Source organism: Megalopta genalis, chromosome 3 (genome assembly GCF_051020955.1).
Source record: "Megalopta genalis isolate 19385.01 chromosome 3, iyMegGena1_principal, whole genome shotgun sequence".
Classification (NCBI taxonomy): domain Eukaryota; kingdom Metazoa; phylum Arthropoda; class Insecta; order Hymenoptera; family Halictidae; genus Megalopta; species Megalopta genalis.
This window is the reverse complement of record NC_135015.1, coordinates 15,332,265-15,358,572: the sequence shown is the minus strand read 5'-3', so window position 1 is coordinate 15,358,572 and position 26,308 is coordinate 15,332,265. Positions and strand designations below refer to the sequence as shown.

Here is a 26,308-nt window from a genome sequence, read left to right as displayed (position 1 = left end):
CCTCGAGGACTTTGGATTCCGACCACGACCGGCTGGTTCCGAATTCTTCGTTTCCTCGCCGAATTTTTCTCTTTCTCTCTCTCTCTCTCTCTCTCTCTCTCTCTTCTCTCTATTTCTCTCTCTTGCGCTCGCGCGCACGAGAGTCTGCTTCTTCGCGGGAAACGCCCGTGGAGAAACATTTTGGAACGTAGCCGCCTGCTAGGTCGGGATACGTGCTTCCGACCACTTAGTCTTTCTTATGAATCATTCGTTGGCGAGAGGGTGAAGCCGCAGGATCGACCTATCCGTTAGGCTCCGTGATCGGGGCCTGCGGAAATGGGATTAGCGAGAAAGTCTGCGAGAGTTTGGAGAACAGAGCGTCGAAATTCGGCTGACCTGTACAGGGTCTAACGAAAAGAAGTGTCACGATTTAGTGATATTTAGATTGATTCTAAATCGATTCTTGCTAGATCGACTCTAGCTAGATCGACCCTCGATTTGGCACAGAACGATGTAAGCAAGGTGTCGTAAAATTGACCTCGATTGGTTTTTTCATGGTCGAAGGGTTGAAAACTTTGTTTCAACGTGTCGCTTTCTGCTCGTCTCGAGGACAAAATTTATTGAGATCAGTTAACAGATTGTTGTTAATAAATTATTTCTTGTCTTACTGCCGTTACTGTTACTGTTATTAACGTTATTATTGTTCTTATTGTTTTTATTGTTAGAATGTAGAGGTTTGTGTAAAATAGAAATTTTTAGAGATGATCAAACAGAAATGAAATAAAAGTAAATTCATGCTCAGTGGTATAGAGAGTGTTATCATTTTTATTCAAATCGATTATTTTTCGAATGAATTCCTGTACGAATATATTCTTATTCGAATAAAGACGTATTCGAATAAAGACGTATTCGAATGAATTCTTGTTCGAATAAAATCTTATTCGAATAAAATATTATTCAAATGAATTCTTATTCGAACGAATTCTTATTCAAATGAATTCTTATTCGAACGAATTCTTATTCAAATGAATTCTTATTCGAACGAATTCTTATTTAGAATAAATTCTTATTCGAATAAAGTCATATTCGAATGAATTCTAATTCGACTAAAATCTTATTCGAATAAAAACTTATTTGAATGAATTCTTATTCGAACGAATTCTTATTTGAATAAATTCTTATTCGAATAAAGTCATATTCGAATGAATTCTAATTCGACTAAAATCTTATTCGACCGAATTCTTATCCGAATGAAAACTTAATTGAGAATGAATTCTTATTCGAATAAAACATTATTCAAATGAATTCTTATTCGAACGAATTCTTATTTAGAATAAATTCTTATTCGAATGAATTCTTATTCGAACGAATTCTTATTTAGAATAAATTCTTATTCGAATGAATTCTTATTCGAAATTGTTATCTAGATCAATTTGTATTCGATTGAATATTTATGAAAGTATATCGAATAAAATTCTGTTCTGCAATCCTCGTCTCTTATCCGTCGTCCGAATAAAATTTCGTCCAATTCTGACACGGAGATACAGACGTTTTCCAAGTGAAACTTCTCGCACGATCTGTACATTCCGTCGCGCGAAACGTCAAGTTCGAAGATCGTCGAAGATTAACCGACAAGTAAAAAATTCGTTGTAAAAGATCCGTAGAACGTATATGTTAAGATGGTGCGACTCGCGGTGACCGTCCGTTCAATTCATCTCATTAGCACGGGACACAATGGAGCCGAGTTGTTTCGCGTTCAGCGCCGTAGAAAACAAGTTGCCGCAGCGCACGGTTTCGCAGTCGGGGAATCATGAAATCGATAGTCGAACATTGTTTGCTAAAATCGTGAAACCTCTGGCTCTGACGAAGCAGCAATGCGGTGGTCGGTTGACAATACAGCCGGCGCAGTGTTCCCTCGGCGGGCGTTCCCACGAATAGGAATCGCACGGCCGGAAATTAATGCGTGATTCCTGAAACAGCGGGCCCCCAGGTATCGGTGAAAACCGAACAGAAGTCGGTGCGACGAGGAGAGAACGTGAGGCTGCGCTGCGAGGCCGAAGGAGACGCTCCTCTCGATCTGAGCTGGCGTGCCCGTGACAGCCGAGTCGATCGCAACTACGATGTTAGGTTTGTATCGAAATTAATCAACCCTCCCTATTCCAACCCGCCCAACCCAACCAACCCCCCGCACCGCCCCGCTGCAGGGCCACCGAGGCTACGAGCACGATCGATGAGACTGACACTTCGATCTCCTATCGGCCACATGTTAATTACATCGGAAATCGCTTGAGACAGACCAACTGTGTCTATATCGTGCCCTGATCCGCAAGACTGACAGGAAATGAACCCGCGAGAACTAGTTTGCGTACCTTGGTAGCCTCTCTTTGAGCCGCCTTCCCTTTTCCTACGGAAAATTTGATTTTCGTTCCGAAGTACACGGAACGTGCAACAATGTGGTAGAAATGATCGTAATTAACCAATTAGCGGTTCCAGAGTCGCTTCAAAGAGTGTGCAACTCGCTGTAATTACAGCGCGTACGTTTGATTTTCTTCATATTTCGTTTAAACACGACAATTAATTTTCATTGAACAGTTCACGGTGTGTGCAACAATGTAGCAGAAATGTTCGCAATTGATCGGATAGCTATTGCAATCACTTCGAAAAGTTACTGTGATTACGCTGCGCGTGTTCGATTTTCTTGATTTTTCGTTGAAACGCTTTTATAAAGTATATATTGCTTGATAAAGATTATCAAAGTATGTATCCATCTTAACTAGTGTTGGCTGTTTTTCACGAGTATATTCGCCATTGTAAGTATAGTCATTTCTTCACGACGAACATGCTCGTCAAAGACAGCTAAATCATTAACACTGAAACGGCGCGACTCGGGTCCATTTTTCGATCCAGAATATAAATATTGTTATTCGGCTATCTCTAATACGTGAATTTTTTTACTACTTTTTTCAATACGTGCATAATTGTAAATTACGCTAAACATACTCGCAACAGTTACATTTTTGTCAAAAATATGCGCCGTTCGGTATGAGAAATCGAATAAAATGGAATAGTCATGTCATTTGTTACTATTTAAATTCGAGAGGCTGCACAACGAATGCGTTACGATGAATTAATATATTTACGTTGATAAAAGACTTTATATCGTACAAAATTTCACATTTTACAAAATTCTATATTAAAAAATGCACCGTTTAAATGATTTCTTTCAGACTCAGATAAAAAGCTTTCGAAAATGCAATTCTCTTTCCTCTTTTGTAACACTCCAACCAATAGCAAACTTCTAGAACAATGTTCACTCATTTCATTATCTAATTAAACTGCCCCTCCACACCCGAAAATTTTCGCTCGCCCAGCCGAATCATAAAGAAATTGTTCCGTCTAATGAGGCATTGAAAATAATTTCGTAGCTCACCGTACGAACATTCTCTCCACCAGGTACACGATAGACAACCAAACGGTCTCCGGCAGAGTGATCTCCGAGCTGCACATCGTCCAGGTGAACAACATGGACCGCGGCGATTACGTTTGCATCGCGACGAACGCGTACGGCCACGCCAGGGCGACGATCCACCTGCTGGTCCAGGAGCCGCCGAATTTCCCACGGAACGTGCACGTGGCAGAGCGAGGCAGCAGATCGTTGCTGCTGGCCTGGACCTCGCCGTCCAGCGAGCTGGATCCGGCGCATGCTGGCTCGCCGATCATCAACTACATCGTCCAGTACAAGGAGGCGCAAGGTAGGCTTCGCGGAATCGCTTTGTCCTGCCTCTGGTACATGACCGCCGCCGCGATAAATTGGGTAACGATTATTGATCGCGGAACTGGCCGTCCGTCCATCCGTCAAATGTCACGCGGGACAGTCGTATCGCACGGGAAGCTTCCCGCGGTCTTTTTACGGGCCATTGCTATTCCCTCCTCTCGGATGTTTTCATCGTGTTACGAACACTGGACCTGTCGCGAGTGTTTCCTTGCGAACCAGAGAAGCTTCGATTTATCTAGATTTCGGGCGGTTTCGATCGCGGCTGTGCAATTTGTACGATCTCCTTCGAGGCAATTCTGTTCAGCAGTTACGTACGAGTGGGTCTGAATCACGCAAGACACGTTTATTAACGTGTGTATTGTTTGCTGATCAAATTTATTGTTAAGATCATTTACAGTACGGTTAATTTATTGCGACTGTATAATTCATTTCGCTCGTCTTTTTGACGTTTTGACGCGTGTAGATTGTATTTTATGATACGAGTCAAATTTTTCGAAAATGTCGCTGACGTCACTATGATTCTAACTGACTCATATAGAGGGTGTTCATTTAGCCACCTTAAATATCTTGAAAACAACATATTTTCGGGAAAATGTTAAATGCAAGGGTTGCTCGATTTTAGGGGGCAAATACGATTAGTTTATTTATCTATTTTCTTTGTCGATCGCTTTGATGGTTATTTGGAGGGTAACTTTATTTCTTTTAGTGGAAAGCTTTATTTTTATTCACAGATTTGTATTCTGCGCTGAAAAAGAATAAACGCTCGAGTGAAATATTTTCAACTCAGATTTTACCTTACAAGGATATTTAATAAAATGAAGAATTTGTTTACTCGTGAAACGTTTTTATTTTCTTTATTTTTTGCGACTGAATGCTGATAAATCAATAACAATTGCATCCGTGTTTCTTTATGTTGTACAAAACACCACATGGAAAAATGCAAAATATTATTGATTCATCAGCATTCGGTCACAAAAAATAATAAAGTAACGTTTCATGAGTAAACAAATTCTTCATTTTATTTAGATGTCCTTGTAAGATAAAATCTGATTGAGAAATGTTTCATGCAGAAGTTTATCCTTTTCTCGCGTAGAATAAAAATCTGCGAATAAAAATATAACTTTTCATTTGAAGAAAGAATGTTACTACAAACACTTTTGACAATTCAATATCTGCCTAATTAAGATCTCATAAGATTAGAATGGTAAACGAGAGAGATCTTTAGAGACAGTTCGTAACTAGGAAGCTTCCCGTGACACGTGATTTATCTCGATGCCTGTGTCAGAAACAGAAAACATGCTTCTGATGTAAAGAATCGCACAGACTATGGCAATAGTGACTTGCTTTAAAGCAACAGGAATTTTCTCGCAGTGTAAAATTCGTACAAATTTAATTAGAACAAAAGAATTTACGAATCATTGCTGTTAAGATATAAAGCAACAAGGTTCTCGATCATTCTGTTCTTGGTTCAAACATTTGATTGTCATTTGATAGTCCGTGTACCAGATTTTCCGAGAAATTGTTTGCTAAACTCACGATGGTCTGTGAGATTCTGAACAGAAGTCAAAGCAGAGTAAATTCTCCCTAATTAACTCTCAGATTGTGCACAAAAATGAACAATTTAGGAAGAGAAGATAGATTAATCCTAGCCTCGCGTCTTGTTTTTATAGTTGACAACAATCGATAACTATAAAAACGAGACGGAATGCTCGAATAATCGTATCTCTTCTTCCAAAATTGTCCATTTTTGTGTACAATCCCAGCGTCAATTAGGGAGACCGTACGATATGTACGATAATTTTTCCCTAATTCGCACTGACATTGCGCACAAAAATGGACAATTTGGGAAAAGAAAATGCGATTATTTATTTATATAATAATTTATATAATAATTTATATAATAATATAAATATATAATAATATAATATTTATATAATAATATAAATATTATATGTTTATATTTCCTACTTCCCAAATTATCCACTTTTGTGCGCAATCTGAGCGCGAATTAGGGAGACATTACTGCGATCGATCATAAACGCGTTTCTGGGTTCCGTTTCGTTTCATTTCGTTTCGTTTCGTTCCGAGATTACGAAGGGGAGTCAGATCTCGTCGGATCGCACGTAGATAGATAACGTTAGATCCCATTCTCACTAGCTACGCATATTCATAGCGCGCACTCGTTGACGTTCCTCGCGTGTGTTCATACCACCATGCCTCTCCATGGGACGAACCGTGAAATTATCCCAGGAATACGTTACACAGGGCTGGACAAATATTATCAGACGAAACCCGGCCCTGTTTTTCTAAACAACGAGCGCCGTTCGCGATTCAGAATTCCGTATTTCGCGTGGAACGGTCGCTGCGTGTTTCACGCGATGTTATTATTTCGCCGGAAGATCCAAGAGAATTGTTGCGGCACTTGGCTGGGGGCTGTTTACGCTGATGCTTCGATTTCTTCTTCCGCACTCTGGGATGCTGGCGAACTGGGTTAATCGTCGATGTGTGCAACTAATTGGACGGTTTACGGGCTTCTTATCTGCATGGCCTAGCCGACAGTCCAAATATTTGGCACTGCTATGATAATGACGATATCTGATGGTGCATACTTATAATTGGAGAAAGTTTGGTCCACGATCGCAGCGTTCTGCTTGCACGTGACTAACAGATAATAATGACTGCGGATTTCTGTGCATAGTCAAAATCGTCCTAAAAAAATAGAAACTAAATAGAAGGTTCTACCTTTTTTTTTTAATAATTTCGGCGAATTAGATGATATATATATATTGCCATTTTTATATGCTTTTAATATTTCTACTATTTTTTAATTACAATTTTCAAACATTTATACCGCCAGACTATTTAAATATAATACATTAGTCCATGGGATCTGTAAATAAATAAAAATATGGTTTCAAATATTTTCAATTTTCTAAATGATGTTAACAAATATTTAATAATTTATAATACAGGTCGATGTAATTTTTTTATAAGATTTATGCTAAGTAATAACTTTATTTATCGACGGGATAAATCCTATTTTAAGAGTCACTCGCATCCAGTTCATTTTTCGAACAACTGTCACTTAAAAGTGACAGACCCGAGACTCAAAAATTTCAGAATATAATTTGAACATTTCTTTATTATAACTCGATATCTCACTGTCAAGTATAATCGAGTTAATTGTTAATTTCATTCTTCTCACGACAATGTCTCTTTTCCGAACAAAAATATGGAAGACATCTTAACGCAGTGCGACAGCGAAGGATTAAATAGCAGCTACTCCCCGGTTTTGCTATAAACGCATAAAATCCGCAGTCTACTAATGACCAATCAACAGGCTGCAATGTCCAATTATCTAAATCTCTGAACAGCGAAGTACCTGAACGTGTAAATAGCTATTCTATCGATCACAATATACCCTGATTACAACTTTCCTTGATCGCAACTTCCCTTGATCACAGCTCCCCTTGATCACAACTTTCCTTGATCATAACTTCCCCTAATGACAAAAGAGTTCCACGGCGGTTAGAAAGTACCATCCATCCGAACTAACAAGTCTAACTGGCGCGGGCACGGGGAACGCGGGGCGGGGCGGGGGGGAAACACGCCGAGCTGTTAATTTCTCGCGGAATTAACGATTCATGCGCCGCGTTTGTATCGCAATTAACCGTTGAAGTACAGTTTAGCAAAGTTTCGAGGTGCCCGAAGCTACGCCGACGGCGTCAAGCTCCCAAATAGGACTCGGAATGACAAGGTTTACGTACACACGTTACGCAGCCGACGCGTCTTGACTACGTGTAGCGGCGGCGTCAATTAGTCTTTTTCCTGGCCGCGCTCGTTCCGCGCGGGACTTCTGGCAGCCACGTAATCCGCGACGAGATGAAAACTGATACGCCGAAGGAAATGGATACGCCAGCGCTTCGGGATTATAGTCAGGTGGTCTAACCTTTGCCACGCTATACCAGACACACGAGTGTCTTCTCCGTGCGGCAGCCAGAGAGACGCTTCCCCAGCGACTCGCGACGTGTCTCAAATTCAATGATCTTCAGACTCTTCCCGGTCTGAGTGACCTGGAGTGAGCGAACTGGTTAGGTGGCTCTCGAGACTTCAAACAGGGGTTGAGATTGATCGAAAGGTGGTGTTACAGGCCGGTCCACTACTCGCGCCTCGCTTCGGATAACCGTGGTCAGCTGACTTATTGGCGAGACGGTACGCGCAAGGAAAAAGGGTCAGAGGGACGCTTCGGAATTCAAATGGCGGCCCTGTTCCGCGCCGCGGACGTCATCCGCCCCGTTCGATGCTGCCGTTCCAGGTGTATCTCGGCTGTCCAGGTGTCCTTTGATTCGGTCGCGATCGACTCGTGGAATAGTCGAGACGTTTGTCGACGTGGTCCGGCTCATGCTGTTCGTTCTCGCAGCACTTCGAAGCATCGAGCAGCTTGGTGGAAGATGCCTTAGGTTTCACGGTCTCATCAAATATCTCGATTTCGTCATACATTTATATTGGATCGAGCGTTTTATTTCCTTCCTGAATCGTTGCAGGAATGCACGAATTAGAATGAACAATTACGATTCTTCCCGATTTATTGTTTTGCAAATATTCGCCTTCTCCAGATAAGATTCATCCATTCGCAGGCCATATTCGGCTTTTTTCAAATTCAGCTCATCCTTTTGCGGGTCGTATGCAACTTTTGCAAATTGAATTCATCATTTTACACGTTATTTAATTATTTCGAAAATTAAATTCTGCGAAGATGTTATATTTTCGCGGATGTTATTAACCCTTTGCACTCGAATGGCGACTCTGCGGCGCCACTAGAAATTGATATACTATTTTTCAAAATCATTCTAAAAGCATCAAATTCGTTTATATTTTTAAAAAGCTATTAAAATTCCATTGTACTTGCCAATAGGCTCAATTTCATATGCACAAATCGCAATAAATTATATAAAATAGAAATACTGTAGATCAGAAATCATGTTTTGGATTTCGAATTCAAATAGCTTCGACTGCAGAGGGTTAATCATTCTGCTGCTACCACTATCCGCAAACATGGATAAAAATAAGTATTCTAAGATAGTAAGGAAAATTAAAATTTTCAGAACAACAAATTTACATTAGATTGTATTTTAATTGCAATAGTTTAAGAAAACATAACAGGAGAATTTGATGTGCAAAAAGATGAACGTAATTTGCAAAAGGGAGAACATAATTTGCAGACAGGAAAATTTAATTTGAAAAACGGTGAATATAATTTGCAAGAGCATAAAAATAATTCACAAACGAATGAACCTAACTTGAAAGAAGGTGGATACAATTCGCGAAAGGACGAATTTGAAGTAAAGAACTTAAGCCACTCATTCTCGTACGAATTGAAAATCTCCATTAATTGCAAAACATTGAACGATTTGCAAACATTTTTACGTACGTTCCCGGCGCAGTATTGCGCCTCCGCGTTCTCCGTTATAACGAACGTCGACGGTTCCCAAGTCTTGCGACGGACTTTAAAAGCACGCTACTCGAGGTTGCTCGGCATCTCCTCCCTAATTACCGCAAGCTCAAGAAATTCGTGCATATGAAATTCTGTGTTCGGTGTTGAAGTATTCTCATAATCGATCGTGGAGCTCGCTGTTGCCGCGTTATATAGATGTTTGAGATACTTTAGGGAAGCCAAGATGGTTGTAGTCGACTAGGCAGGCTTCGCGATCGATCCATCGCCGGCTTGCGGCAACGAAAAGGTCCTTATAGATTTTTGGATATTTAGGGCAATATTACGGCGCGCGGAGCAGCCGACCGTGCCGGAGAACTTGGAAGCCGAAGTCTTCCCTCGCTCTCTAGACCTACATATTTCACGGAAGCAAAGCCGCCGGCTTTCGTGCGATTTTATACGTTCCCCAAACATTCCTCGCACCGGCGCGAAAGAAAAAAAATTCGCTGCGGCTTCCCTCGATCCGATGGCTGCAATTCTTTAACTTACACGCAGACTTCTAACTTCATAGAGGTCCTTGAAATTCCAGTTCGAAAGTCTTCGACCTCGATACAATTGGAATGGTCAATTATCTGCGCCACCGTGCGTAAGTATTTGGACACTTGCGCATTATTGTAGAAATGTGAATTATATTATTAGTACAATCGTATATTACTTTGACGCAAAATTTAATTTCTTATATTTATTTAATTTTATATTTGTTTGATTTAATTAATGTAATAAACTTTAACTCTTTCTTATTCACCTATCCGCAAATGAAATTCACCCTTCCGTATAAGTTATCTTTGCTCATTTCTACTTATTTGTAATAAAATTCATATTCAATTTAAAAATTGTAAGAGTTAATATCATCATTATTAAGGTGAATGAAATTTTCAAAACGAATAAAACCTGCAAACGAGTTCATTTGAGCTACGAAAGGATTAATTTCGAGCGGAGAAAAGTGAATACGATTTACACAATTTCATCATATTAATTCGGTAATCACGTCTAGTATTTTATTTACATCTCCATTTTAGCTGGCACATTTAAATTGAAAAGAACCGAACAAAAATATACAAAATTAAACCTTCTTTAACACGGAATAAGCACATACTCAAAATTACAGTGACGTTTTGAAAGAGCAGTTAGAAAAGGTGTCTCGATGTTACAAAAATGTCTCTCGTTCGTAACGATTCGTAAGTAATAACAACAATAATAACAATTCAAGCAAATTGCAAAGCTAACCAATAATTAGATCGATATTAAATATTATCCCGGATTCGAGAAGGGCACACGAAGTCGCGAAACACCTAATTCTTCCAATTCAAAGTTCCGGCGATTCTGCTACTTACGAGGAACTTTTACCATATTTTAATTGCCTTCCAGCGAGCGCACGATAACCGTTTCATTAGAGCCACCCTGTCGGACGGGGTTTGATTTGTAACGTCTCGACGAGGCCGCATTAAGACTCCATAATTGGACTGTCAGGTTCAATCTCAAGTTCAATCAATACAGGTCGGCGTCGGCGTCGGAGGCAATCGAGGAGAACGAAATTATGGCGCAATGTGGCAAACAATATATAATCAATCAGCGGAGAGCGCGGCGCGGATCATTGTTTTTTCGGCGGTCTGCTCGGAACTTATTGCGCGCCGCAGCGATTCGATAAGTCGTTCGCCGCGAACGATACCTTTCGCTTATCGATATTGTTAAGAAATCGATTCTATGTAAACGGTCATCATTTTAAATAGTTAGCTTTTAATTTTCTACAGAAAGTTTAAACTCTAACGTTTCCTGTACTGTATAGATTATCTAAAAGTTAATTTAATATAAATATATTGAAAAATCAGAAATATTTGAGACTCGTCAGTATTTGGGTCACGATAAATAGTACAAGCAATTGGAACATTCGCATTATTTTCATTGTTCATTAATTTCATATCAAAGAGCCTCCAAAGTTCTGAAAATATTTAGTTGTATAATCACGGAAGTAAACAATGTGAAATGCAAGAGAAAGTTCAATTTTATATAAGTTACAGCTGGAAATACATAGACGGACGAAAAATTATGCTTAATCTGTCGGTGATTGGGTCCCTTACCCTAGATCAGACGGGAACAAATGCGAGCGATAAACAATCCGCGCCTCTCGGCGTCGATGAAACCAATGCGCGAACGCCCGGTTTTAACATTTTAATGGAAAAATTAATTTTCCACCGTTCTTCGAGAGCTTTCTTGCGGCCGCGCGGTTCTTCGTATCTGCATGCCGAGCCGGTAAAACTTTTCCAATTTTCATGCAAGCTCGCTTCCGATGCCCGACGCCCGCGAATCGAAACCTGTTGTTCGGCGGTCTCGTTGCTCGAACAGCCGAGTTCAGGGGAAACCTTTCGCACTGTGTTCGACGGTATTTAATTACCGCGGTGTCGGATGACCGCTTTCTTCGGCTTCCTTAGCTATGGAGATCGGACAGTTTTTCATCTCTTCTACCTTCTTGCTATCTTACCGCCTGAATTATGACCCTTGGCGAGAAAATGGTGTGTGCAAAATTGAAAGGAGTACGGTCGGAATGAAGTCCAACCAACGTTTGTCTATTAACACTTAACCAACCGACCTGTAATGATGATTAGCGTGCATTGACTCATAAGAGTGAAATGATAGAATTCACTTGGATTTTGTAAAGTTTTAATTATGAGACTTGTTTCAGTAATATAATTTATTCAATCATTTGCAACGAAGAAGTCTTCAAAGTTTGTACTATCGTAAAATAAAAAATCGGTCATTTTAACCGTGGTAGATTTGGCGTTAACCAAGAATCCTAGCAACTCGTTCACACGATCAGATTTGTTGACCGATTCGATCATTTTGCAGAATCCTTGACATAATCGAAGGCGGTGTTCGCGCAATTTTTTATTTTGGAATCCATTTTTTAATGTATTTTGTCCGGAGTCTCGCGGTATAATAAGCAATTATTCGAACACATCTTTTACCAATTTATAACTTTTTTAAAACTGGACTAACTGATTTGAATTTTTTGGAGATGTAAGAGGGACTGTACTGTACAATGGTACTTTTCTTTTAATTTTGTTATTAGTTGGAATAACAAAAAAAATAAAAAGCCCAGATTGCTTTAAAATCTTTTTTTGACATTTGAGCTTTTTAAGAAGCTTCCGTTTCTAATATTTTGTCATTCCAAGTAATAGCAGAATTAAAAAAAAATTATATTTTACTAATAGTACAATAAACTAGTCCCACTAATATTTAAAAGAATTCCAGTCTTTTAGTCCCGTTTTAAAAATATTATCGCGTTTTAAAATGTGTACGAACACTTCAGTCCGTCACTGTACATAATACAGTCGCCATACCGATCACTGTCGAAACCGAATGCCAAAAATAACCGAATCTGTAATTCGATGAAATGTAAAATGACGGATTTTCCGCAGCGCGAATACAAGGACTTCTACACACCGTAGCGAATCGATTAATTGATATTTGCTTGTTCGGTTAGTTCGCTTGAAATCTTTCCTATTAATACAATGAAACGTGAGACGAACCTTCCCGAGCAACCTAATATAGAGATTGTTTGAAAACAATTTATTAGATAGTTCGGAAAGTTCGTTTCACGTTTCGCAGAGTTCGTTTCACGTTTCATAAGGTACTTTCCGAACAATCTAACATGTTTGAGTGCCGAATATGCGAGGGATATGTAAAAGAGTGCGAACGCCGTCTCCGATTATTACCGATTAATTAATCAAATAATAATTATCGCCGATCGGTCGTAAGAACCTCGCGAGCGAGGCCGTCAGCGTCGACGGACGTCGCGTAGGGTTGAGGTCACCATCTTCACAAGAGCGTCGAAACGTCGGGGAAGTCGAAGTTTATCGCAAAGTTGACGTCGCCCGGGCGTCTCTTCTCCCCCGTGTCTCCGATTTATTTTCGTGCCGGGGAAAGTTCCCTTTGAAAGCGTGCCCAATCGCGTCCTCCTCGCCCGGCGCACCGACCCTCGTTAACTTCGGATGTCCTCATTTACGCCTAATCGCCTCGAATCGGCCGGCCGCGCGCTAAATTATCGAACTTAACACATGGAGAGGCAGCAGGCTGGTGTTAACGCGCGCGAAACACGTTTTCAGGACAAGCACCGAGCTGGCAATTTATTAGCACTGTCGCACAGTGTTCCGAAAGATAAGAGCTGGCTGGGCGAAATATTTGTTCGGGGGAGGAACGGTATTACACCACAGGCTTTTTTTATTGTTTTATTTTCTTTTTTTTATTGTTAAATCTTTCAGAAGTTTTGAAATATGAACGATCGGCGGGTATCAAGAGATTTCGAATAAATCGATGGCTGTATCCTCTCTCCTTTTTTTTACGTTTTTCGATAGCGACGAGAAACTTATTATCACGCTGCGGGTCTTTATGCGAAACAGAAATTATCCACTTGAATTAAAACAAATTAAAACAAAATAGTGGTTTGTTCTCTTTTTTAATACGTATAAAATCGGTCGAAAATAATGTGACAGCATTCTTAAAGTTTTAGAATCTTTCCACTGTTTCGTGGTCCACCATTTTTCTCATAAGCGCATAAAATTCGCGGTCCGCTTGTTGTGCATTATCATATTCAGTATTCAGATTTTCTAAAGGATCCAGGCAGGATGAGCATGAGAAAACGGATCCTACACTTTTTATCTTTTTCCGAAATGCTAAACAATTTTCCTTGCCCGCAATACAATTCTGTAAAATTGATATTTAGTAAACCCAATTCGTTCGTTCTATAAAAATATTATCAAATTCTTCTGTTATTACAGTTTCGCATCCGATCGACCAATTTTCGTCAAAAAAAAGCATAAAGTCCGCAGTATAGTGATCGCCGGACTTTTACAAAAAATCGGAACCGAAAGAAGTGCCCCTAACTAAAAATATCTCGCTAAAAATATCTCGTAAAAATGAAATAAAAATGCTTTTAGACCTTCTCGATCAACACGTTTTCTTGGAGTCTGCTAATCGCTAATCATTAATTCCTGCCGCCTGAACACTGCATCGCACTGGATCGTGCAATGAACGCGGAACGACCAGTTGCATTATCTAACTTCAACATGTGCCGCTAACGTTTATTACAAACTGTAGCCCTAATGTAGCCATCGTCGCGCTGCCTATGAATGTGCAATTACACCAGACCGACTAATAACGGAGAGCTCCGACTAATACCAAAACACGCTTCCAAAAAATGTGATATACCTTGAGAAACAAGTTTCCCGGGTTCGCCCAGCCAGCCCTGTCCGAGACGCTGTTGCGCGATCGGGATCTCTTCTGGGCGTTCTGCTGTACCAACTCGATCGTACGATCGCGATCTACTCCTCGATCTTGAGTTCCAAGTTGATACCGTCAACTTGCCCGCGTATCTGTTTCGCTTTCTGTTTGCATTACTGTACTGTATTATAGGGGTTCTATCGACGTGTTACAGTTGATTAGATTAAACGCGACCGCTCGACGAGGAATCTTGCACTGTGCACAGACATGGTATTACAGTAAAATGTAATAGAAACCGCAGGGAGCCGCCGTGTTTTCACTCAATCAAAGCGCAGCGTGCTTGATTAAACTTCGGCCACTTTCGAGCGCCGTCGAGATACGCGGCGCAACCTCCGCGGAAGTTAGTTGTGCTTCGGTCCCACTGAACTTTGCCCTTCCGTCGAGTGGCCGCGTTTTCCCGTGCGTGTCAGAATTCCCGGCGATTCGGTTCTTCGGTCGACCACGAACCGGCCGCGTCCTACGTTCGATTCGTCGACGGCTCCATGACGGATCGCTGCTGTTCCGTTCGCGACAACGACCGGCTAATTCTTCCGATTCGTATTTCAAGGGTCCCGAACAACGCGCGGTGACACCTTTTCCAAAAAGCTGACCAAAATGCGGTTCTTTGAGCATCAAATGCCGTGCGAAATGTTCGAATGCCGCGTCTGCTTACTGAGATATAAACCGTCGAATTCGACGATTACCAGTTTCGCATGATTTATTTTAATATCGCCGCAGTTATGAAGACTCTTTTGTAGATAACTATTGAATCGTTTTGATGATTCGTCGGTTACAATGAAAAAGCAGGAAAGTCTAAATAAATTCAGTCTTGTCGTTCTTATAGAACAACATTGATTAGTCGCTTTTAATGCTTGGTAGGTTTAGCGTTAAACGTGGTAACATTCCTTTTAACGTGTCAGGTTAATGTTTATCCTTAGAGAAACCATTTATACAGGGTATCCCAGATTATGGCACTTCCGGGAAGTGAGGGGTTCCTGAGATCATTTGAAGTAACTTTTTCCTTAGCGAAATTGCAATCCGCGGCTTCGTTTACGAGTTATTAACGGAAAACTGTGACCAATGAGAGACGAGCTTGGCTGGCGCGCGGCGGCCGAGCCAACGAGCGCACGGAGCTCGGTTCCGCCCATTGGCCCGGTCACCTAGCGCCAAGCGAACTCGCCCCTCATTGGTCAGTGTTTTTCCTGAATAATTCGTTAACGATACCTCGGAGAAAATTTTTGTAAAGGGAAAAGTTGCTCCAAATCACCTCAGGAATCCTTCATTTCTCGGAAATACCATAATTTTGGGACACCCTGTATATTCGAATAAAGAAGTCTATATAAAAACATCTTTATAATATCAGTAGTGTTAAAGACGTTGAAATTCAGATTGTTACATTAAACGTTATATTGCAATCATATAATTACAGCCAAATATCGGTGACTTATCGATATCCACAAAAAATAAGTCAAAAAATATTACTTAAATCAGCAGTGACTGACGTAATTTTCATTTTCACATAAGAGTACCGATTAAAATCGTAAAAATCGTCTGAAATATTATGGTCAACTTTTTGGTCGAAGCATAGCATTCTGCGTCGTTCGAAAATTCGTTCGCCCGGACAGACGGTGATCCGCCGTAAACGATAGTTTGTTATCTCGACGGTGATACACGTTTCGTTGGTACACGCGGATTATTACTTCCTAAATCGATCGATGGTCCGACTATAAAGATCGCTGACGGCATTAGAGGACGTTTAACGCGACAATTTCAAGTATACCGCTTTTTTATGCATCGGCGTATTTTATAACCGAGCCCTGTCGCCTTGAATAGACGGCAAGTTGATGCTTTAGCCGTTTCATCGGACACTGAAGAATTTACACGGAACGGATAGTAAACGGTCCGTGGTTGTTTATGCGGATTCGCGAATTGCCGCGGCGATTCGTGACGGTGGAAACTTGGCATCGTTGCCTTCGATGTTTCCAGATGGCAACGGAGCTTCGACCATTTCTTCGTTTTTCCTTGCCACGACGTGCGCATTGTGTACCTTTTTCTTCTTTCCATTCTTTTTCTCGGTTTTAACCCCCGCATGTCTAAGGGAGAGTCAAGAAATGTCCACAGAATTTTAAACATGTGCATTTGTTCTAATAATGTTGTTCCATACATTCTTTTAATTTTATTCTTGCGGTAATAGATGCCGTTTAATCGCCAGTATAACACCAACATAATTTTCATTTCAATCTTACCCTTTTAACACTCGACTGCGCGCAACAGTTGTCCAAGCATGAAGTTGTTCAATCGTTGAACTTCAGCAGCTGTTCCATTGTGCCGAAATTATAAGTTTCGACAGTAAACTGTGTTGACAGCTGTGTTGAAACGCAACATCGCCGACGAAATCAAAGTACAGTAAATTCTCTCCAATTGTCGGTCAACGTGTGAACAGAAATGGACAATTTGGGAAGAGGAGACACGATTATTCGAGTCTCCTCTTCCCAAATTGTCCATTTCTGCTTACACATTAACTGACAATTGGAGAGAGTTTATCGCGTAGAATACTGCGAGTTAGGATTAAATCGGAACGGAATCACGCCGGAATAGCAGTGGTCGTTTCCTGGAGCCGAGGAAAAAGAATCGTGATCGCGTTCCGTGTCGATCGCGAGAACCGTTCGCCCGAATCTCTCCCTAAACCCCTCCCGCCCCTTTTCTCTCTGTCTCCCTCTCTCTCTCTCTTTCTTTCTCTCTATCTCTCTCCAATCGATCATCGATGCACACCTGCTCTAAGCGTTGTCGTTGCCTTTTGCTGGAAAGACGTGTGGCATGAGCACAACTCGCAGAAGATGATGGCGGGGAACAACACGGTCGCGCTGGTGTCGCCGCTAAAACCGGCGACCTCCTACGACTTTCGGGTGCTTGCGGAAAATCACTTTGGAACATCAGCGCCAAGCGACATCCTTCATGTCAGTATCAAACATTATCAGCATGCCTCAAACTTCAAACTTCGATGCTTCAATGATAGAGAAAACCGAGATACTTGTCATTCGAGCCCGCGTGTTTCATTCGATCAGACCGTGCGCGCGCGCGCGCGAGACTGTTCACCGAGCCCGACTGACACGTGATTATTTCTTTTCCCCCTGCACGATTGGCGCGGCCGCACGCAATTCGAACGACCACCGACGACGACGACGACACACAACAGGCGCAGACCGACGGCGAAATACCTGGCGGGCCGCCGAGACACGTCACCGCAAGGCCCCTAGGACCGCAGCAAGTGAAGGTCACCTGGCAACCGCCGGATCGATCCCTCTGGAACGGGGAACTTCTCGGATACACCATCAGTTACGCCAATCTCGGGTATCGTTATCCGTTTATGACTGTTTAGAATAGTTTCCAGCACACTCCGGGATCCTTAAAGTCCTGCGAGCAACCGCCCCGCCGCGCACCCTCGTCGACGGGCCTCGAATCTTCGGGGCCGATTACCGCGACGATTCCCGACAATGGACCGGCAAGCGAGCGCTCGTCCATCGCCGTGTTTCCGCTCGCGGCCGGATAAGGATAATCGCCGCGCTTTGTTCGCCGCGATCTCGATACCGATCTCCAGACCACCCTCGATCGTTCGTTCGCGCACCGCGTCCACGCCATAAACGTTCCGCGGCGACTAATTGGCTCGCTTCGAACCCTTTCAAGCCAACAGCGAGCTTTCCGCGTATTAAATGATTAACCTCTTGCACCGCGACAATCGAGCAACATCGCGACGCAGAGATCCCGTACGCGGTCTATTAAGATCGTCGCGTTTTGTTCATCGCGAGCTCCATACACCGAGCCGGAAACCACCCCCGATCGTGTTCGCGCACCGCGTCTACACCGCGGATATTCCGCAACGAGTGTAATTACTCGCTGATGCGAATCCTTTCACGGGAAAACTCTTCGCGTGCTGTAACCTGTTAGCTGTTTTTAAAGCGTGTACTCGTTACAACTGGACTGCGGAGCTTTATGTAAAATAAACATTGTCTGAGTAAGTTGCACGAAACCGCGGTTCAAGAGAAATGTGTTTCTTTTGTTAAACGTTTTAATAAATTGAGACCGATGTAGCGGTGATCTTAAATTTTTCTGCAAAAAAAAGAAATTTTCTTCGCAATTTGATATTCTATATTGAATACTTTGATATTCTTTATTGAATTGTATATATTTTATAAAAATTGTATTTAAACGTGTGAAGAAAATCAAACATAGACGGTGCAATTACAATAGTTTGCACACTTTTCAAGGAGATTGTAATAGCTAACTTGGTAATTGATTAACCTCTTGCATTGTAACAATGAGTCAGATTCATGACGATGATTTCATAGAAAATCTACTAACAAGGGATGATGATCTCCACCCCAAGATTCAAAAAATTCTGAAATCCTGGGAATATGTAAATCGTACGTAGATATATATATTACGAAATTTCTTTTTTTTATGTAAATTCCTACTAAGGGGTAGAAATTAACCCCCATATATTCGGCTATTTATTTTATCGCTATAATTCGCAAACTTACACGACATATAGGAAGAAAGTCTTGAAACAAAAGTTGCTTTCTTCGACCAAATCTGTCACGTGCTATACGATTTTTTAATGGTTTAAACAACTGGAAAAAGTTGCAGGCAAATAATCGGTAACATTCGCGAACAATCCTATTAAATTAACGTGAATTTGCAGCCGAATTAAATATAATACGCTCGCCCCGTCGTTTGGCCCGCCAACGATATTCACGGCTGCGATATTTTCTAAAACCTACCGCGGCTGTTTCGCGTGTTGCGAAGTAAACTGAACAAAGAGGAGTCATAGGTGTCATAAACTGCACTATGCGTTGCGATTCTAAATAACAACGGGCATAAAATTCCTTTGACTTTATTCTGCGCGGAACTACGAGAAACGGGGTCATCGCGCAAGTGTGATGCTGGCTGCGAACGTGTCAGTGTTCGCGATTTGTCAGTTCTGTGCGGACTTTTGTTCGCTGCGAATGCATAAATTCGATTCTACGAAGATTTTCGGTCGTTCTAGACGCATAGATTGGTGCGGTCCATGGACAATGATTTCATTTGAAAGAGATGATCAAAATGGAGAAACATTGAAAATTGAACACTGGGTTTTAACTGAATGCGTTACTAATTAGTAGACTACGGATTCTATGCATTTATGACAAAAATGAGTGCATAAAGTTAGAAACAGTGAAAAGGATACTATAATATTATATTCAGTATATTACAATTATTAAAAACATAAATGCGTAGGTAGCTCCGTTATCTTGCAACTCGTGCACAGAATTTTTATTTATCATAAAAGTCCGCAGTGTAGTAATTAGTACACTGCGGATGTTAATGCGAAATAAAAATGTTCCGAGTCAATTTTAACAAAGAGAAATGTATAATACAAATTTACTCACTCATATAATAATTTTAATAACAAGTAGAAAAAAGCGTGAAATAATGTGCTTAAATTTATCTAGCGCGTCTCCAAGGTTTTGCACATCATCGAAATATTTTTTCCATAAGTGCATAAATCCGCAAATCTAGTAATTAGAACTTGGGTCTTCACACAATGATCTCGAAATATATACATATACATATTCATAATCGTTGCAAAGGATTCTGTCGAGAGGCTGTACGAGACGTTACTGTAGGCCATTCTTTGAAAGACGAGATCTGGTATACACCATCAGTCGTAATAACTGTCGACCCAATCGCAGACACTCGAGACTAATTGCATCAACGTCCTTCGGAGGGAAGATGGGCGATTGCTATTATGACTACTCATGTTCATATTTCAAGTCTCTTCTTTTGAAACGTAGACCGCACTTCCTAGAACGTAAACGGATTTATTAGACAATTTAATGCGATCCCGCTGTTCTCTTGGCATAACCTTAACAAGATGTCCATATAATTTCAATTCAGTCCTCGTTTCTAAAGAAATGTTCGGAGGCGACGCAGAATATTCATGGTATATATATGCATTTCATTTACTCGAAGGTAAATTTAATAATAAGAGAACGCGGCGGCGTGTTACAAAGGATAGAAGGAAATAAAAGGAGACACACTACAAAAGAAATAACTTATTAAAATGCAGACCAAGAAAAAATTTCACTGGAATTCTCCACGAGATACTAGATTACTCGGGTAACGGACATAAAGCACCGAGGAAGAAACATTTAGCCCCCATAAATTACAACAAGGACCATAACTGTTATAATCAATATGAAAAAACCTCGTTGGATAACAATTCAAATGTTTTAGGTACAAGTAATCGTTGTATGTGTATTTCGGTTGCTCGTAACAGTTATTCGTGAGAAAATTTATTAAATATTATTCATTCAATGTAATTTAGTAAACGCAAATTAATCGATACAATTTAGAGAACACAATTTATTAAATACGATTTAGTAAGTATAATTCACTGATTACGATCTAGTAAATAAATTTCATCGAATATAATCAAGTAAACGCAATTTATCAAGCATTAAATACAATTTAGTAAGTGCAATTTAGTACATACAATTTACGAAGTACAACTTATTAAGTACAATCCATTAAATACAATCTACCAAGTACGATTTCTTTCATCGACAACATTTACAAACAAGTCAAATAAATTTTCCTCGTGGTTAGTCGTTATTGTTGAGCGAGATAAACTTCCTGTCGCTGCTAACTGTTACGAGTGGTCGAAACGGAACACAAATTCCCCTCGCGAAAAATTATTACAAGTAACTGAAATAAAATGTCCGTCGTCAATAACGATTATTAGTAACCAACAAAATTCCCGGACGGTGCAATTGTTATTTATAACCAGAATAAAATTGAAATCCGGTCGCGTAATTATTTTAGCACTTCCTTTCGAATTTCGCAATAACATCGACTGGAAAAATGAACACGATCATATTCACAGAAAGTTCCCAAATAACAATGATCGTAAAACAGGACGAACGAACGAACGGTTCGGAGACGCCGTGATTCCCTCCGATTCGAAATGCCAATAACCCGGGAATGCGGCGGTAACAAATTCCTGTTAAGAGACTGTGGAAAATTAATCGAACGATTTTAATATTCGTCAGCGGAAGCGTCGAATTCGGATCCGAGTCGCGGCGAAAGTTCCGACGGGTTTCGGCGCGTTTCCAGTTGGACTAATCGGATTCTACGGAGTCGCCGATTCCCGGGATTCTTTTTCGATCTCCCTGGCTGGTAATTCCGGATGAATCGCGGTGACTCGCCGCGCGAACGAGGAGGCGGAAACGCGTCGCGACGCCTCCGGATCTGTGGCCCCCGCGGACGATCGAACTTCCGGAACGTCCTCATTCCCGCCTCGGGTCGAGCCGCGTCGTCGAGATGGAGAATTTCATATCGTCGTCGAGAAAGAAAGACGCGGTGTCGGGGGTGTACGGGTATCGGGCGCAAGTTCCGGGAATCAGAAGACCATTTTTCGCTCCAGTTTGCCCGGGATGGCTTTAAGTATCGCCAAGTTCCGCGCCTTCCTTCCCGCGCTTTATCTTTCCGGCTGGCGGCACATCGGTCGTGGCTTTATTTCAGAGAGAATGATCAATCGGTGAACATCACCAGAGTGGGAATCACGGGAAACGGGGACGGTTCGTACGATTATAGGCTAACCGGCCTCCGAAAGTACACCCAGTACAGCGTGGTGGTGAAGGCGTTCAATAATAAAGGAGACGGCCCCGGATCCGACCCAGTCACCGTGCAGACCCTCGAAGACGGTGAGCACTTGGCAACCTTCTCTTCCATTTTTCGCATCCTAGTTTTAGTAGACTTTCGCAAGTGGGTATTAACGCGTTCATAATCGCGTGATGCATGGCCCGCTACGAACTTGCCGGTCTCTCTGCATTTATGGCTCGTTAGAGTCTTAACCCTCTTCTCCTGGAATACCCATTTCCTTCGTACGATTTAATGTCCAGACTTACAGGCTTAACTTTTGATAAACATTCTTTCGAAATATTATTTCAAATGACGTGTCATTTCATTTTATGATTATTTGAAACATTTATTTGCGTTGTGAAATTCTTCTTGGCAATTTTTGTTGCACTTCGAGAATGATTTCTTTCGTCGTATTTGAAACGAAGACGTAATGAGGTAATTAATTATTTGAAGTGTCTATTGTTTTATGTGGATCGACACTATTTTTATTTTCAAACAACAGCACTGAAAATAAAGATTCGAGATGAATTATTTCAAATAGTCATTTCTTATTTTCATTTCAAATAAAATTTTCCCGAGTCTGCATGTACTTATATTCATGTTATAAATAGAACTATAGTCATCCGTAATTACGCTTGAACCCCTTGCTGCACTCTAACAGTAACCTGTTAAAAATAAATGCTATTCTATTCATATTAAGTCGGAATAAAACTCTATTCTCTACAGGATGCTCTAAAATTATTGTACAAGCGGCAAATAAGGGATTCTTAAGGTCATTTGAAGTAACTTTTTCCTTTACAAAAATGTTCTCCGAGGCATCGTTAACGAGTTATTAACGAAAAACACTGACCAATGAGAGGCTGGCGCGAAGCGGCCGAGCCAACGCGCGGTCGGTCCAGGTTCCACTGATGGGCTCGGCCGTCTAGTGCTAGGCGCGCTCTTCTCTCATTGGTCAGTGTTTTTCGTTAACAACTCGTAAACAAAGCCGCGGATTGCATTTTCGCTAAGGAAAAAGTTATTTCAAATAACCTCAGGAATCGCCCCTTTCCAGGTGTTAACATAATTATGAGACATCCTGTATGATCATTCGCATGAATATAGACTCACAATAAATATAAATTCTCTTTTTCTTTCAAGAAATTATTGCGACAGAAAAAGTTCTAATTTCAATTGATTAAAAATTTGTAAAAGTTTCTATTAAAAAAGTTCCACGCCGATTGGATCGCCAATAATCGAGCATCGCGGCATGTACAGGCGATTTAAGCAAAGTATTGCCAGTTCCCTACAACTTCCATTAAGATCGTTGGAGAAGTTTCCCCGGTGGCATTAATTCGCGAGCCATCCTCCATCCCGAAATAATCAGTCATTTTCGCTGGTCCTGTCTCCCTAACAAACATTAACGCCCGGTTGACACACGTAGCACCCATTTGAAACAATTAAACGTACCGCGTGCGTTTCCGTGTACAAAAACTACTCCCATTATACACGATGTCTCCCTGGATGGCAGAAAGTTTCTGCCGGCTCATTCATTCCTGTTCCACCAAATGACATGTTCATTTCAGAGGTGGAGAGTTGTTGCCTTATCAAGCCCGCGAAGGGAACGCGCCGGAGCACGAAAATAAATTGTCAATCTACCGGAGCATTCGTGCTTTCATTTCCGCAACCATGTAAAACGGAGCGTTTAAAATTTATATGAATCTAGCGTTAGTGGTTCAAGCCTCCATTCAAATGTCCCCGTTATAAAATGTCTTCGGTTGAAGTCCCCGAAATAAATTCGTCGATGGCCAACGATTGTTAAAAACGGCTCGGTTAGACAACAATACGTGAATCGAGGCAAGTGCAGATTGGTTTTCGTTGAGTTTCACATAAAACGTGTATATTTTTCATTTCGATCGATAATAGTTATTAATTGCTGTGAATGGGACATTGTTAAACACCGTTATTATTCAACGTATATTCAATTCGACGTTATTGCTTGTTTCGAACGTTAATGTTAAATTCTTCTTAACCCTTTCACTACGAAAGGCTTTGTCTACGTAAATATACGCCCTTTACATTTCGTGAACTGCAACGCCTTCGCCGTTGCACCAACTTATCATTGTGTTGAACTTGTTATTCACGGTGAAAAAGAAAACGAAACAAATTATAGTAAATACTTAACAGTTGTACAATGTGCGTATAAAAGATGTTAAAATTCACCGTCCCAAATTTATGATCGCTACTCTCTATACAGGGTGTCCCAAAAATGTCTCGCAATCCGGAAATGGCGGGGTTCCTGAGGTTATTTGAAGTAACTTTTTCCTTTGCGAAAATGCAATCCGCAGCTTTGTTTACGAGTTATTAACGAAAAATACTGACCAATAAGAGGCGAGGATTAGCTGACGGGAGACGACCAAGCCAACGAGCGGTCGAAGCCCAGTTCCGTTGATTGGTTCAGTCGCCACGTGCCAGCCGAGCTCGTCTCTCATTGGTCACTGATTTTCGTTAATAACTCGCAAACACAGCCGCGACTTGCATTTTCGTCGAGGAAAAAGTTACTTCAAACAACCTCAGGAACTCCCCATTTTCGGATTGCGAAACATTTTTGGGACACCCTGTATTTCAGACGAGATATTGGCTCATCGCGAGAGTTTACAAAATGAGACGATTACAGCGATTTGACCGATGCACTAATAAATATGTATAACAGCTTAATGCACTTGGCCAGTTTACGCAGAGTTACCCCGTTCCGCCGGAAGTTCTCGAGACGGAATACCTTTCCGTTAGCATCGATCGCACTCGATCGCAATTCCCGGCAACCCGGACGCATTATTTCCCGATAGATCTCGTTACCATGGAATAAGACGATCCGGATGATCGTGAATGACCATTACCGGATCCCAGCGGTACTCCTGTCTGAAAGCCGCATCTGTCAACGATCGGGCCGCATAAACTCGGGGATGGGAATCGCGTCGGGCAAAGATGATCCAGCTTAAAGATATTTCTATCGGAGAACACTGGCCACCGTCACCCAGTTCCGGGACGAGAATGCATTTGCTCGTGGCTGCTCTCGACAGGGACGCCGGGAATGCCACCCGACCGCGTTCCATTTTCCGTCCCGTTCCGCCGGCCGCGGCGGGCTTCAGACAGCGATCCATCGAACGTGCTTCTTCGGGAGAGGCTTTTTCGCTCCGCAAGCGCGAAACCTCGCGGAGAAAGTGGATCCCTTTGTTGCGGTAACGCGCGCGTTCCTCGATCGTCGCCGCGCCGCTCCATATCGCAGCGTGCACACGCCCGATGCTCGACCGAGTGAACGGTCCTTCGAGACCTGAAACAGTCGGGGCTGGATCCATCGAGATGGGTCCGCGCGAAATCGTTGCTTCGGCTACGTGTGCCTGACGTCGCACGGCTTCTGTTTCCGTGTAAAAAGCGGAAAAGAGCCAGTTTCAAAAAGTATCCACGTAGTGCATAATTTGTTCGTCGGAAGTCGATTAAACATCTGGCTTATTATTCGCTATGATCTTTTTTACCATTTGTCCATTTTCGGCTATCTCCAAATCATCCTAAATCTATATCGTCGTTTATAATTATTTTGTTCTTCGAAGATAAATAATTTTTATAGAATTTAATGTACTTAGTACGTACTTAAATTATGTCACTATTCTATCTCTATATACTTTATTCTCTATTCTTTTATATAGATCGGCGTTAAATATTTATTTGAAACAATTCTGGAATCCGCTCGGAAATTTTTGTTGCATATTATTTCGAGGATTATTGCTTACGTAGTATTCGAAATAAAGAGATAATGAAATAATGAATCATTGGTAATGTCTTTTACATTTCGTACCGATCGACATTATTTTTAAATGACAGCATCAAAAATAAAAATTCCAGATTAATTATTCAAAATAATTAAAATTTTCATTTCAAATCAAATTCTCCCAGGACCGCTTGCCCTTATATTCATATTATAAATTATATAAAATATTCCACGTAATAGATATCACAAATTAATGCACATCATGCACATTACTAGTATTTATGGTCCACTTATGTGCCGATCAAGTTGATGTTACCGCATGAAAATCAGAGAAACTGTCCCACAAAATCACAGTTGCCCTAAACGACTATTTGGACGACTATAG

General features: G+C 41.3%; 1 protein-coding gene across 2 annotated transcripts in view; it reads left to right on the top strand.

Moving 5' to 3' along the window:
• LOC117229429 (cell adhesion molecule Dscam2) overlaps positions 1-26,308 on the top strand; it is a 353,961-nt gene that overhangs the window by 301,687 nt on the left and 25,966 nt on the right. For both annotated transcript variants that reach the window (XM_033485864.2, XM_033485865.2), the window contains exons 14-18: positions 1,959-2,106; positions 3,433-3,731; positions 17,310-17,458; positions 17,698-17,852; positions 22,062-22,243. In XM_033485864.2, the coding sequence (XP_033341755.2) occupies positions 1,959-2,106; positions 3,433-3,731; positions 17,310-17,458; positions 17,698-17,852; positions 22,062-22,243 (933 nt within the window). The remainder of the gene's footprint in view (positions 1-1,958; positions 2,107-3,432; positions 3,732-17,309; positions 17,459-17,697; positions 17,853-22,061; positions 22,244-26,308) is intronic.